The 10756-nt window shown below is 35.9% G+C and overlaps 1 protein-coding gene across 1 annotated transcript; it reads right to left on the bottom strand.

Moving 5' to 3' along the window:
- Positions 1 to 508: 508 nt before the first annotated feature.
- Positions 509 to 7452, bottom strand: LOC131060397 (pleiotropic drug resistance protein 1). Its single transcript, XM_057993622.2, has 21 exons — positions 7024 to 7452; positions 6715 to 6924; positions 6545 to 6629; positions 6291 to 6450; positions 6128 to 6204; positions 5986 to 6039; positions 5489 to 5881; positions 5122 to 5403; positions 4726 to 5042; positions 4339 to 4499; positions 4121 to 4224; positions 3876 to 4020; positions 3642 to 3791; positions 3387 to 3547; positions 2908 to 3240; positions 2470 to 2760; positions 2133 to 2350; positions 1817 to 2044; positions 1556 to 1727; positions 1132 to 1386; positions 509 to 1036 (listed from the first exon to the last, which is right to left on the bottom strand). Exons 1-21 carry the CDS (start codon positions 7350 to 7352, stop codon positions 767 to 769), a joined length of 4395 nt encoding a protein of 1464 aa, XP_057849605.1. The 5' UTR covers positions 7353 to 7452; the 3' UTR covers positions 509 to 766.
- Positions 7453 to 10756: the final 3304 nt, after the last annotated feature.

Here is a 10756-nt window from a genome sequence, read left to right on the forward strand (position 1 = left end):
GAAATCATGTTATTTTTATTTATGAGAATTAGATATGTAAGTTTGTGATACTTTCATATTATTACAATGTACTTCCTTATTTTAATACTTGAGTGGGAGTTGTATCTATTGTGTCACGGATCTTATTGGACATCACTTGCATATCATGTGTGCATTATTGTAATATTGTAGATCATAAAAGTTGATAAAAGTTGGTAGAAGTTTATTGTGTACCTTTTTGTTAGAAATGGGATATTTTTATTGGGTAATGTTTAATAAATTTTGAGGTTGCATTTTTTTTTGCTTGGTTGTTACAATTTATTTAAGTGTAAAAATTAGAGTCCTTTGAGAAAATAAGGTAAGTTAAAAATAGCATAAAATAGAGAACACAAGAAAGTCCGTTTAAATATAATTGGACTCCCATCATAATTCTAGCAACATAAAATATTATTCACTACTTTTGCAGTGGTAATTGCGTATAAAAAAAATAAAAATTGAGAAAGCATTGCATAAAATCTTGTAAAAGTAAAAGCATAAATAATAATAACTTATTTAGAAAAAATAATAATTAAATCAAGAGATTTTTCGCTACACGAAAGTAGCATGGAAATATTGGTGTAATTCAATGGCACTCCGCTTCTCATATGTGGAGACTTTTGAACTAAACTTGAGCATGTAAAATATTAACTGGCATCATATTAGTGCATGTCCATGAAACCACATTTCATTTTGATATATGTATATATACATATATGTGGAAATGTCATGGTGAGTTCCCCTGCAATATCTATCTATTTTGGAAGTTGAGATATTTAATGGCAAAGGCGAAGATGAAGGCAAAGAGAATACTCCATCCTGCTGTAATTCCTGCAGTGGCTCCTAGGAAGCTATGTCTGAATCCAAAGTAATTCTTTAAGAAATCCTTGAGTATTTCTGTAGTGCCATCAGTTTTTGATATTATGTTTTCAAGATCTCCAAATTGTGAAGCAACCAATCCATAGAGTGTCCATGAGACTGGGTCTCCCCAGTAGTACCATCTCCACCACACTGGAATTTTCTGCCATGTCAATTTAACATTCACTCAATTAATATATATTTTTTTTAAAATAAAAATTGTTATATCATTATATGATTATCAAGAATAATACTTACATTTCGTGGAATTATAAAGCCACAAAAAAGCATCCATACTCCATAAAAAGCTGAGGATACAATTGCAGCTACATTTGCATTGGGAGTGAGAGAGGTAGTCATCATGCCATAAAATGTGAAGTATAGAAATGTGAAGAACATGAAGAAGAAGAACCAGAAGAACTTTGCTGCCTCCCATTTGTAGTCAATCATTGCATACACAATTAATCCATACACTACTGCTTGAATAAAAATGTAGGGTATTTCAATCAGCACCTGCACATGTAGCTCTTGTTAAAAACTTTAATAACCAACCATATTAAATAAATATTTAATATTCCTTCTAGCTCTCACATTGGATGGCTAAAATATATTTGTAAATAATATTAAACCTGTCATAAAAATAATAATAAATCAAATTGTTAGTTTGAGAATAACTACTTACTTGTGCGAAAGCATATGGGAGAGCCGAATACATCCCTGCAGCCTTTTCTCTATAGAAAACTGTCCTTTCAACATCCACAACAGGCTCAACTGATGATGCATTGTTAACACCCAAAAACATGACGGATGCAAACATTGAGCCCATTGCATTGGTAACATTTTTTTGCTCTCCTCTACATTAGAAATTTCAATAAATCAAAGTCAGAAGATGGATGATATGGAATTCCAACTTGAACGAAATAAAAGAGAAGCTTAGCCTTACGTCTTGCTACCCATCCTCCAAAAAATTGTGCCACAAATCAAAGCGACGATGAGTGTGAAAAAGAAGCGCATTGCATTATATTCTGGGTTTCTCCAATATGACCAATGTTGCTTCCATAGGCAAGCGCATGTCTGGATGAGGAAAGGCTGTGAATATTGTGATTCAAAGTATATATCATTTGACCCTGGAGCTGGTACACTCAATTCCTTTATCAGAGCGTCATTTCTCCTGCCAAAACACAACAATCTCACAAGTCACATTTCATGATGAGAAGGGTTTAAATTAGTTATCATCATCACAAATCACCAACACTTACTCATACAAACGGGAATTGCGATATATTTCTGCAAAATCAACTCCAAGTCGAAGCTCAGCCCCAACAGAAGAGGACTCCAACATCCATGTTGCCGGATTGTAACCCTGGGTTATTTTTGAAACTCCTTCAACTGCCTCAAAATATTCAATCAGGTCCTTTGAATGGTGACCAAGAGGTCCTACATATATCATTTGCCCTCCACGCTTCATCAGCACCAGCTGCAAATTGTGACTCACATTTAAATTCATATTCATATTTCATCTCCCCACAACATCTAATATTCATATTCATATTTCATCTCCCCACAACATCTAATATTAAAGATTTCATGTATTACCTCATCAAAGGCCTCAAATATGTCTATGCTTGGTTGATGAATGGTGCACACAACAGTTCGTCCTGTGTCCACAGTATTTCGAACAGTTCGCATAACAATTGCAGCAGCTCTAGCATCCAGTCCTGACGTTGGCTCATCCATGAATATAATGGATGGATTTGCTACCAATTCCACTGCAATTGTCAACCTCTTTCTCTGTTCAGTAGACAACCCTCTCATTCCAGGAAGACCCACGAGAGCTCCTTTCAAGTTTTCTAGCTCTACCAGACTCATAACTTCTTCCACAAACATCTATTCAACAGATTTTTTTCATATGAACATATTAATCAGTACTCAAAAGTTCTTGGAATAAATATTGTAGATCGATACTTTATAATCTATCATTCAATAGTACCTCTTATATTTGAGAGAACAAATGCCTTAAACAATAAAACATACCTCTCTAGTTTTACGATCGACTTCTTTGGGAAGACGAAGCCAAGCAGAGTATATGAGGGATTCATAGACTGTGACACATGGAGAATGTATATCATTTTGTTCGCAGTAACCAGAAATGCGAGCAAAGGTCTCTTGTTTCTTGGGATAACCAGATATTGTGACGGAACCTTCAATATATCCCCCAGTTTTTCTTCCAGCAAGAACATCCATCAAGGTTGTCTTCCCTGCTCCACTCACCCCCATCAAACATGTCAACACACCTGGCCTAAATGTCCCACTCACTTCACGTAGTAACTGAAGTCGGTCCTCTGTTACTCCTTGTTGTTTCATTTCCTAGCCCAACATATAGCTTCAATTAGTAGGATTACTACAAAAAAAATCATATTTTATTACTTTAATCTCATTCTACTTGAGTATCAAGTGATTCAAATGGTTAACTATTTCGCATTTTACATAAAAATTAAGTTCAAACAACAAACCTCGGGCATGTCCACAAAGTAACTGACATGGTGAAAAGCCAAGGAGAGAGGTTGGAAGGGCAAAACCATCCCTTTCTTGCCAGCCTCACGAGCACTTGTCACAAGGGAATCAGACCTATTCGAAACACTGCTACTTCTATGTCGTTGAGAACTTCTCCCCACTATTCAACATTAACATATAAAACATAAGCTTTATCACTCTTTCACATGAAATGGTAGACAATAATGATAGTAATCCATGCTAAATCTCCTTACCAACAGATTGAACTTCTTTGATACCCCCTTGTTGAATGTTTTGCATTTCAACTCCATTCTCATGGAAGGCTCTATTTTGCAAACCAACTGTTGAATTTTCTTTATGTTTCAAGTCATCTTCAGAGATTGTTGCTTGTGGCTTTCCCAGGGCTGATGAAATAGAGAAAAAGCGTTATTATGTATTGACTCACAAGAAAAGTATTAATCTATATAATTTGGAGGTGGTTTACTCACGTTCAAGATACTGTAATGCCACTGTGTAGAGCACGTTAAAGAGAACAGCGTATCCGAAGAGCGCCCCAACAGAAAGCCAATACCACCAGTTATCAGAAAACAGTCCACGAGAATGCAACAACTTCACACCAACATTTTCCGTTTCCTGTCAACATAACAAGCAGTTTAAGTGTAGGGTAGAAACCAATTTCGACTAGTTTAGAAGAAGTAATGAAAAGAAAATACAAACTAGGCTACCTACTAACCTTTTGCCATCTACTTGCTAAGAACTCGTTTACTGCAATTCCATTCTGAGCATACATGAGAGGAGAAATCCAGTAACCCCATATCCACCAACCTTTAATATCATCTGGTATAGACAAGTAAAGCATTGCAAAGCATTAGTTTTGAATCCTCCGGTACATTTATTCAGTCACCTTAACCTAGCTATCTTATTAATGACTTAGAGGAAAAAGAGTTATACTTCTGGAGACGATGAATCCCCCAAGAACGAAAATAACCAAGAGGGCAAAAGTGCCAAATGTCATTGCCACTACTCGATTTCGTCCTAGAGATGCTATGAATCTGAAAAGTGATAGTGAAGTTTGAGAAAGTGCGAACAACAGCAACCACTGTCGGAAAAACCTGCATTGATACATAACAGGGTGAGGTTTATTGGCATAAGTTATAACAGCGGACTACTTGTATATCCTTAAAAACGAGAGGAAGAAAGAAAATTATCAAAGAATTTAAACAAGGGGAAAAAATCCTCTTACTACTATTTTTTCAAAATTCCCTTTTAGGGAACTTCCCTAAACAAATTGGAAAATCATGGGTTGCCAAAACATGTGGAGTTTAAGACAAGTGTTACCTGTGAGGACTTGGGGCAAAACCAATGGTATAGTATGTGACAACAGTCCATATCACAGATTCGAGTATGGAAGAAGGAATCGTGGTAACCCAGGTTGGAAGAGAGAAAGCCCAAGCAGGAAAGAACTTTAAACTCCTCTGCTTGTAAAATACTGGGAGTTTGTCAATTGTCATTGATAGTTCCGCAAAACCATTGAACATGAGCTGTGTTAACCCAAAGAAGAGAGCTCCGAAGTAGATTGTTCCATCATTCAGATTTCTGTGATGCATATTGGTTCGGAAGAAGACGCTCATCGTAATCAAAGCGATTAGAGTGATCTGTCAAATGTGTTTCCGCTCAGATTTACAAACAATGATTAACATTGAAGTAGATAAAATTCAGTGAAAAATCAATCACCTGAGCGGATTTGAAGATGTGGACAAAGGCACCCCTCTTCATCAACAAAATTTCTCTGTCCAAACATGCTCTGAAAAGCTCCATTTTACTTACACCATATTTGTGTTTGGTCAGCGCAGCCGGATGAGATTTGGTTTTATCATAGGGAATTGATAGCTCTGCATTCATTTTGGCTCCAACGTGGAAAGATTGGAATGCGTCTGCAAACTCCTTCACTGGCACATAACGGTACGCTCGACTTCTGTTCGCCCAATATTGTTCTTGATCCATGGGCGAAGTCACCTGTTATACAGTGATCAGCAATTAGAATGTAATTACAACACAACCCACAACTCAGAATCTACTAGTGTCTGATGAAGTTGTTTACCTCCTGCAAAAAATCAGCTACACCTTTCCTTTCAGGACATCTAAATCCCATGGACTCGAAGAATTCAAGAATGGATTCACGGGGCCCGCTGTAGACGAGATAGCCTTCGGAAAGTAGAATGACATCGTCAAAGAGATCAAATGTTTCGGGGGCAGGTTGCAAAAGCGAAATGACCATGGTTGAATTGAAGACGTGCACGTATTGACGCAGGCATTTAACAATCTGAAATGTGGTAGAGCTGTCAAGGCCGGTTGAAATCTCGTCCATCAACAGCGCGTTTGCAGCTCCCACGATCATCTCTCCAGTTGTAACTCTCTTCTTTTGCCCACCTGAAACACCTCTGTGCATTTGATCTCCTACAATCGTGTCTGCGCAGATGTCCAGCCCCAATATCTGTTCCAACCATTTCCATTCTAATTAAAATCTATCAAACATTCAAAACCTCAAATTTGTAAGCTGCTCAATCATGGCGTAACAAAAACAAATAATTTTAGTACCTTCAAGATGTAGTCTGTCATCATGCTCGTCTTTTGTCCGTCTATTGAAGTTGCCTGCAACATCGTTTCACCACTTCCTGTCAGCTCAGAAAATTCATGGGACAAATGATTTAACATTGAAACTCAAAGATTTTAAACCAACCTTCATGAAGATATCTATGTCCGGATCTGGTTTGATACCCTGTTCTTTCTCTCGCCTGGAAAGCTCAGTCAAAATATCTGCAAAAAAAAAACACTCACACATTATTCATTTTCAAAGGAGGTGGATGATGGCATATTGTAATGATTTAATATTGGGCTAATACCATATCTGGAGCCAACGCCCTGAAAGCGAGCACCAAAGTCCAAGGTTTCCCTTACAGTCAGCTCCCCTGCGTGCAAATCGTGCTGACTAATGTAAGCAGATGTCCTCTCTGGGACGAATTCATCCGTGCTATGCCCATTGTATTTTACCGATCCTGTAACCTGAAACCAATATGTTTTAGTGAGCACAGAGCAGCAATAAGTAGGCTATTATAATCCATTTCTATCTTGTAAAAGCATGGAAATGTAGGCATACTCTGAGAGATTCATCCAGCCTTCCTGCAAGAGCCAAGAGGAGCGTAGACTTGCCCGAAGCAGGAGGTCCAAGAAGGAGCGTAAGCCTATAAAATTCCAATTTCAATATCAATTTTGAGATCTAATAAGCTAAAGAGCATGTTTACAGTTTGGTTTTGGTTGTGGTTTTACCTGCCGGGCTTCACCACACCACTGACGCCATGAAGAATAGTCATGGTTGTTTTGTTGCCCTTGTATAAACCAAGCGATCCCAACAATCCCTCCAAAATATCGAGGGTATAGTTGAGGAGCGTAGGTAATGCTCTGCCTCCCACATGGACGTTGGCGTCGACATTCAAGTGCTCGTAACGGATTTCGACCTCGGGCAATTTAATGCCGACTCTGAGACCAAAATGAATGAATACCACAAATGTTAATGCTAGAACTAGAAGAATAAGCGCATGGGAAATGGAAGGAGAGAGTGAAAATATATGATCAAACCTGTCGATTCTTCTACGCTGGCGATGGAGAAAGCGTTCGTTGTCCTCCTCTGCAACTTTGACAAGCCTATCGAGCACCTTTTGTCGACTGTCGAGTTGAATATCTGTAACATCTACTTCACCATGAATGTCCTTGAGAATTGAAGTTCTGAGACGATCGTAGGTGGGGAGCTTCTCGATGGCTGCCCATTTGAGGGACTCTTCATCATCTAGGCGGTTTCTTGAAGCGGAAGAAGCAGAAAAAACACTCTCAGATCTTTCGAATAGCCGTCGGCTTCCAAGACGCAGGCTGCCTGCCCACGACTGCACCTCGGGATCGCCCTCGGCCATTGTGTGTTGTCGAGAGAGGGAAACGTAGGTGGTTGGAGCTAGGAAGAAGCAGTTGCATGTGTGTGCATTTATAAACGTACGTGGTTGGAGCTAGGAAGAAGAAGTTGCATGTGTGTGTGCATTTATAATACATTCTCTTTCGTCCCATCCGTTGAGTCGTCGTTTGTTGGCTAACACGTCTCTAGACTTGAAAATCTTTCGACGACAAATTTAATCGTGGTTACTGAATCTTGTTGATCTAGAACAACCCATGATTTGAGATGGTCTTCCTTTGATTCGGCAAAAATCATGAGAATAGGGATGGATTGTGCAAGTAGAGCTTCTAGAGCAGCACATGGGCGACATATCGGTATTCAGTTCGCCATTTTTGACCCAATTTTTTCAAAGTTGAACAAATGACTTTTTTGTTTTTTTGGTGGTGGGGATGAGCATATAGGAGTTGTGTTAGACCAGCTTTCGTATAATACAAGGTGGTGTGCTGTCCTTCTCAAATATGGATTTTTATCTCATCATATATTATAATAAGAAATTTGGTATTTGATTATAAATACAAAGAATTTAAATGCTCGCTCGGAATAGAATTGTGATAGTCATCCCATCTTCTTCAAAATTTATTCTTGGTTTCGTGGTATTTGTATATACTAAAAAATGATTAATGCATCTTCATGTTATTTTATATTATTTATTTCTATTTAATTAAATTAAATATTTAATGCTTCTTAATTCTCTCTGTTATCTTGAGGATGGATTACGAAGTGTGATTCAAAACGTTGATGCAAAAAACTAACACCCAATCTAATCTAGAAACTTAGCATTGATAAATTAATATCATTTCCTCTTTCATAATATATATTCAAAATTTCCCTCCAATAGATTTCTTTAATTAAATAATTATTTCATTATTTCATTAATTATTCATTTCTTCTATTACTAAATTAAATAATTTTAATTAATTCATTCATTTTTAATCATTGTTCTAGTTCACTATAATTAAACTAGTATACCTATCTTTAGAGAAATATAGGTAAAGTACGCTGAAAGATATCATATTTGTTTATTATTCCACTTAAAAAAATAATTCTATTATTATATTATAATTAATATTAATTTATTATTATATCATGATATTGTAATCAATATTATATTATTATTAAGATATCACTATATTTTAATATTTTTTATATTTCTATTAAACTCTTCACCAAAGCAAAAAAATCTATTAAGACTAATTATAATTATTATATTATCATATCTTTATATTATTATTATAATATTATTTAACTTTCACTTCTTAAATATGTTTCTTTTAAAATTAAATTAAATAACTATTTTATTTATTTTTCCCACATGCGCATTAAATAAATAATTTTCTAATTAATTCCTCATGCACATGAATTAAATAATTAATAATTAATTAATTCTATTAAAATTTTCACTTCACCACTTAATTGGCAATCACTTCAAGTCTTCTGATAAATTCATTCTAGTTCACTAAAATAAGCAATCAATTAGCTCATATCTTTACCTATCAATTCTTGAGCATAGATCTTTATATCTATCTTAATCGATCTCCATCGTTGATCAATATCAAATAATTTATCAATTTGACCATCATTCACGATTATTTCTTTAGCCATAATTTTTGAGCTTTCATGTGATCATATACTAGAATTTAGATTTCTCCACAATTTCCCTAAAGATGATTGATTAAAATGCTTAATTGGAGTGACTGAAATGTGAACTTGAGGAGATATATGTTTAAATGAGAGAGGTAGTTTTATTTATACACAACTTACACCTTTTTGGGTTCAAATTTTGAAGAAGACCAACATTGGGGAGCACTTTCCAACTCCTATTTTTCTCAACCTTTAGAGGTTCAAATTGGGCCAGTCTGACTAGAGTATGGTGCTAGGTGTCATAGTCTAGGAGGTTTGTGGCACTAGGCACCATAGTATAGGAGGTCTATGGTGCTAAGCACCATGGTATTGGCTATTTGAGCTGGGATAAAGGTTAGTGAGCATGGAATTATTTTGTGCTTCCAAAAGTGACCATGGGATGAGCACAATTAGACATGAATCAAGGCATGAGGTACAACCACCAAAGTGAGCTCAAAATGAGTGTAATATTGTATAGGGATACATTTTATAAAACAACATTTAGCCCCCATTTTAGCAAGAGTATGTCCTTACACTCATACTCTCGGTAAAGTATATGATAGCATAGAAAGACTTTCACCAAGACGTTAAAGAGGCAAGATAACACCAAGCCCCCAAGACTTATGATCTTATCAGTCTAAAATATCAAGATAAAAGGCATGACATGATCATCATAGGTTACACATACACATGGAACATGCAAGAACAATGAAGGGTATGGCATCATAGGGCTAGTGAGGAATGCTTACTAGGAGCCATAAGAGAAGAGGCATGACATCTAGGTCTAGTAAGGGATGCTTACTAGGAGTCATGTTAAAGAAGGGAGAGCCAAACAAGTCTAGCAAGGTGTGTTGTGCTATTTGACTCTTGTTAAAGAAGATTACAAAACCAAATCTTAATTTTCTAGATAATTTGAAAATTTTGTGACTATAAAATGGATGCTTTAGTGTTCACCAAGCATATCATGGTGTGTGATCAAAGTGTACAAATCAATCTCATGATTTTGCACAAAGTGTAACATATAACGAAGTACATACCCCCCACGTTAAAGAAATTGCATACGCCTTACTAGGAGAAATTATTTTAAGATAGCATACATATATCCAAAAGTCAAGCAAATTGTAACAATGAAATGCCTCCAAACATCTAAGCAAATCAAAGGTAGTGGGAAAAAGACATGAAAGAGCACATAAGGGCTCCACTATCTGGGGTCAATATATGTATTAGATAAATCATGTATATCAAGTATGATTATTTTGAATTGACCTCATCCCCCAAGTGTAGTGGAACTAAAAGAAAAATGGAAGAAGAGCACATTTAATATGAACAAAAAGTCTTTTTGCCAGGTCAACATTGAAGAGACCAAAAAGATCTCAATGATTTGCATCATCCCTAAGTAGACAACAAAAAAGTACATTTATGACAAAAACACATTTACAACATAACATGTATATGACATATAGAAGAAGTAAGATACAAATAGAGGAATATTATGGTAGGGTTAGTCCCTTTATATCCTTGTGCAAATGAAGCAATCAAGGGTTATCCAAAGAGATATTAACAAACAATAAGGCATGCCAAGAAACATTATATGGAAGATTAAATTATATGCAAACCCACAACAATTTTGATTATTTAAATAATTTATCCATAATTTCTTCTAGTTCACTATATTTAAAGAATTTTGATTATTTAATTAATAAATATTTTGTCCATAGTTAAATAAATTGAAATATTTATTTCATCATT

This window comes from Cryptomeria japonica, chromosome 5 (genome assembly GCF_030272615.1).
Source record: "Cryptomeria japonica chromosome 5, Sugi_1.0, whole genome shotgun sequence".
NCBI classification, from domain to species: Eukaryota; Viridiplantae; Streptophyta; class Pinopsida; order Cupressales; family Cupressaceae; genus Cryptomeria; species Cryptomeria japonica.